Genomic DNA, 4,136 nt, shown 5'->3' on the forward strand with positions numbered 1-4,136 from the left:
AATAAAAACACAAATGAATAAAAAAAAAAACATATAAACATATAAATGAGTAAATAAACACAAATAAATATTTTGCATATAAACAGAGATTACATGTTGAATAGAGAAAAATGTTGAATTTGTCGGTAAATGTCTTAAGGTGGATTATTTTGGATTTTTGAGGGATGAAGTACAATAGCATCACCACAGGTCATAAAATAAATATGTAAAATGGTATAAAGACTTGAGGCTGTGGCAGATTGTACTGTATAGTAGATGAGACGCTAACCTTTTTTCCTCTGAAATGCCTTTAGAGGAGAAAGTAGATGGATTAGGCCTACGCCTATCTAATCTCTAAATGTTGTTGTCTTTAATGTTTATTGTGTCTTCCACTGTTGCCTTCTTGGCCAGGTCACTCTTATAAAAGATATCTTATTGAGTTTTTCCTCCTGGTTAAATGAAGTTTCTACACGTCATTACTCAAATTAACAGAACAGTGATCTTTCTCGGGGGCACAGTGACTGTTTGGGAACTGAAAGAACTGACTAAACAGATTTGACTTCCTGAACTTTAAATTTCATTACTATTATTAAAACTAACAGCTTTTAAATTGCAATCTTTTTTTTTCAGTTTCATCAATTTTGTCTATCCAGTCCTTTCTTTTCAGTTCTTTCTATTCAGTTCCCAAACAGTTCAGTAAAACTGGTGTGAAACCAATAAATACATGATGCCAGCATGAGAAAGATCACTGTTCTGTTCATTTGAGTAATGACATGTAGAAACTTTATAGTTAATCTAATATTTATACAATGTGGAACCATTTAAGAAAGAGTTCATACTTTTTCAACACACTGCACAAAAAAACTCAGGTTACCCGAGTACGCAGGTTACCCGAGTACGCAGGTTACCCGAGTACAAATTATTTGTCAAGTTTTTTCACAGCACAGCTGATTAATGAAGGTATAAATGGCAAACTCCTCATGTTATAAATACCCAATATACAGAGCATCAGTCACCATGATGCATTAATAATTGTTTTTCATTGAATATATGTTCTCTTTTTATTAAAAGCAATGTATTTAGATAAAACAAGAAAGATTTAGAAACATTTAGAATGCTGAGAAAAATGAATTCAGTGTTTAAAGCACAGGTTGTTAGTGTGTTTTTATTAATAAAGATTTGTAAATACAGTAAAGGAGAATTTCATTGACATGTAGCATGGATACACGATTATATAGACTGTAGAGCTGCTTCTCAAGCATCAACAGCATAACCAAAAGAAAACGTTCAATGTGAATGAGATGATATGACAAAGGTCTTTCCTGTTATCAGCTAGATTCATGACACAGGTTCATATTTAAACTGTAATAAAATAACTTCTAATAACAGAGCAGAGTAAAGCACAGTAACATCAGAGCATAAGATGGATACATGGTTAAGAAACAATTAATTAATCTCTATAAAATTAGAAGCAATTCATCATCATCATCATCATCATCATCATAATGATTTGTCTTTATACATCATATAGATCATTTACATTTCTAACAATCAACTTTATATTAAACAAAACTAATGCTAAACACATACACACACATAAGGCTAGCAGTCCTTCAAAAACTCAGCAGCTCAAGCAGGAAGTTCTGACTGATTCTTTCTCTGGAGCAGTTTTACATTGAGCTGGTTTTAATGTTTTCGTACCCAGAAGCAGAATAAGTGTTATAATCAGGGTCAAGCTGAAAGCAGAAAAAAAGATAGTCGTTCAAAATCCTCTCACAGTAATGGCTTCAGTGTTGTTTTAACATTATCATGTGTTTTTATATCAGTGAGGAAATTTCTGAAGTTCTATTCACAATAAACTGTGTCAATAAATCACATTATAGAATTCCATCATATTTGCACAACAAGCTTCAGAAAATAATGCTACACTCACTTTAGCACACTCACACACTCACTCACTCACTCACACTCACTCATTCACACTCACTCCCTCACTCACTCACTCACTCAATTACACACACACACACACACACACACATTTACACTCACACTTACTCACACTCTCACACATTTACCCACACTCACTCACTCACACAGACACAGTTACTCACTTGTTTATTCTCTTTACTCTTGAATGAAAGTGTATAATCTGTAATTGTACACAGACATAACATTTTAGTACACTACACACTACATTTTAGTGTGTGTGTGTGTGTGTGTGTGTGTGTGTGTGTGTGTGTGTGTGTAAAACTCACCTTGTGTTTTCTTCTGTCTCACTTTGTAGATCATTAGCCCACATCCTCCGATCAGCAGCAGAGTCACACAGACACACACACTGATGATGATGATGATAACAGAGGAAGCTGGACACGATACAGAACATACACATATACTGACACAATACAGAACAGGAACAGACCGAACATATCAACTTCATACATGAGTATAAACACATATTACAATATAGTGTGTGTGTGTGGGGGGGTGTTTCTAGTTTATATTTAAACTTTAAACATCAGAGCATATGATGGATAAATGGTTAAGAAAGAATTATTAGTAGTAGCTGGTCTAACACTGTCAACATCAGAGAACCAAAAAGTAGTTGAAAGAAGACAAAAACACAATGAAAGAGTGAGTTATGTATAAAGAGTAAAGAGTTCTTACTGAAACACACTGCAGATGGAGTTTCTATCAGTGCTGCTGAGGTCATCAGGTCGGTGTCTGTTGTTGTTGTTGGTATTGTTGTTGTTGTTGGGGAAATTTTTGTGCTCAGTTCTAAATATGAGATTGAATAAAATCATGGAAACATTAGCTTTATAACTTTTACAAGACACACAGGTTTAGTTTGAGTCTGAATGATTTGCCTAAAATAAAATGCTCACCTGTAACATGTAACCACACCTGTGTAAAGTAGGTGTTATATCTGACTGATCCGTCTCCATAATACACACCAAATAAATAAAATACTTCATCAGTTTCTCTCACGTCGCTGATGTTCACACTGAGAACTTTAGCACTTCTGTCATCAGAAATAGAGAATCTGTCGTTCTGAAATTTTGTGTTAGTATCAAGAATTCGATTAATGTTAATGTCATCATCCACTGTGTTGACATATTTGGTGTTTCTCTCATACTCCTCTGGATAGTTACAGGTGATGGTAATATTCTGCCCAAGATAAGCGTTTATTATTTTGGGCAACCCAGAAAATGTATCTGTCAATTGAACAAACAAAAAAATATATATATAAACAAAAATACATCATTTTTAGTTAAAAGCTTTATAGATGTGTATTATCCTGCACATTTCATAAAAGCACTAGCTTTATATATCTTAATTAATTATTAATAATGCTTTGAATTTGTGTGAGTAGATAGACAGTTACTAGTAAACACGTTTTTACTCACTATTATAAATTTTTAGGTTTACGGTCAAGTTGCTCTGATCCCCCAGTCCAAATCTATACATTCCAGCATCTTGTGGCTTCAGCTTTCTGATCAATACTAAGAAGAAGTTTTCTATGTTTGCATACAACAGGAATCTTCCTTCTTGAACTTTGTGGTGTTTGGTGTCAACACGTATTATATCAGTGCAGTCTTTTTCATTCACTTTGCAGATATATTTACTATTGTGTTTGTACCAATTTATATCAGAGAACACAAAGACACTTCCACCTGAGTAACCAATCACATCAGAGCAGTCTACTGGACCTGTCAATCAAAACAAAATAACACTTATATCAGTAACATTACTGAGCATTTCTCATAATCCTGGATAAATAACATCACATACAGTTTACTAAATATGAATATCTGACCTGAAATCAGGTAGAGGATGACGAGGAGGAGGATCTTCATCCTGAAATAAAATTCAGCTTCACTTCTCTTCTGCTTCTTTTCTTCTGCTCTGTCTATCTCACTGTGATCCGCACTTCTACTTTGTGCTCTGATGTCTTTCTGCTTTTATAATTCTGTCTTGTTAGGTCATTTCCTCTTTTCACACAATGTTTTATTCATCAGCAATACAGATCTGCATGAAACCCACCCAAAGTTCTTAATAACCTGTTATACACTTACTTCACTGTATTATGTAATGGAGGTCATATCTGTCTCTCTCTATTCTATACTTAACATTTCTTCATGTGCAATAAAAGCTGCACA

At 34.0% G+C, this 4,136-nt stretch overlaps 1 protein-coding gene across 1 annotated transcript; it reads right to left on the bottom strand.

Moving 5' to 3' along the window:
* Positions 1–1,117: 1,117 nt before the first annotated feature.
* LOC132861999 (polymeric immunoglobulin receptor-like) lies at positions 1,118–3,900 on the bottom strand. The gene is made up of 7 exons (XM_060893800.1): positions 3,794–3,900; positions 3,384–3,686; positions 2,862–3,191; positions 2,644–2,754; positions 2,235–2,342; positions 2,091–2,128; positions 1,118–1,715 (listed from the first exon to the last, which is right to left on the bottom strand). Exons 1-7 carry the CDS (start codon positions 3,831–3,833, stop codon positions 1,650–1,652), a joined length of 996 nt encoding a protein of 331 aa, XP_060749783.1. The 5' UTR covers positions 3,834–3,900; the 3' UTR covers positions 1,118–1,649.
* Between the last annotated feature and the right edge of the window lie 236 nt (positions 3,901–4,136).

The sequence above is a fragment of the Tachysurus vachellii genome, chromosome 19, assembly GCF_030014155.1.
Source record: "Tachysurus vachellii isolate PV-2020 chromosome 19, HZAU_Pvac_v1, whole genome shotgun sequence".
In the NCBI taxonomy this organism is placed as follows: Eukaryota; Metazoa; Chordata; class Actinopteri; order Siluriformes; family Bagridae; genus Tachysurus; species Tachysurus vachellii.

What these genes read in the sequence shown, in the direction of transcription:
- LOC132861999 (XM_060893800.1), bottom strand. Translation starts at nt 3,833, where the DNA reads ATGAAGATCCTCCTCCTCGTCATCCTCTACCTGATTTCAG. An exon ending in TCCATCTGCAGTGTGTTTCA is followed by an intron (nt 2,343 to 2,643) that starts GTAAGAACTCTT and finishes TATCGTGTCCAG; the next exon opens with CTTCCTCTGTTATCATCATC. An exon ending in GAGACAGAAGAAAACACAAG is followed by an intron (nt 2,129 to 2,234) that starts GTGAGTTTTACA and finishes GTACAATTACAG; the next exon opens with ATTATACACTTTCATTCAAG.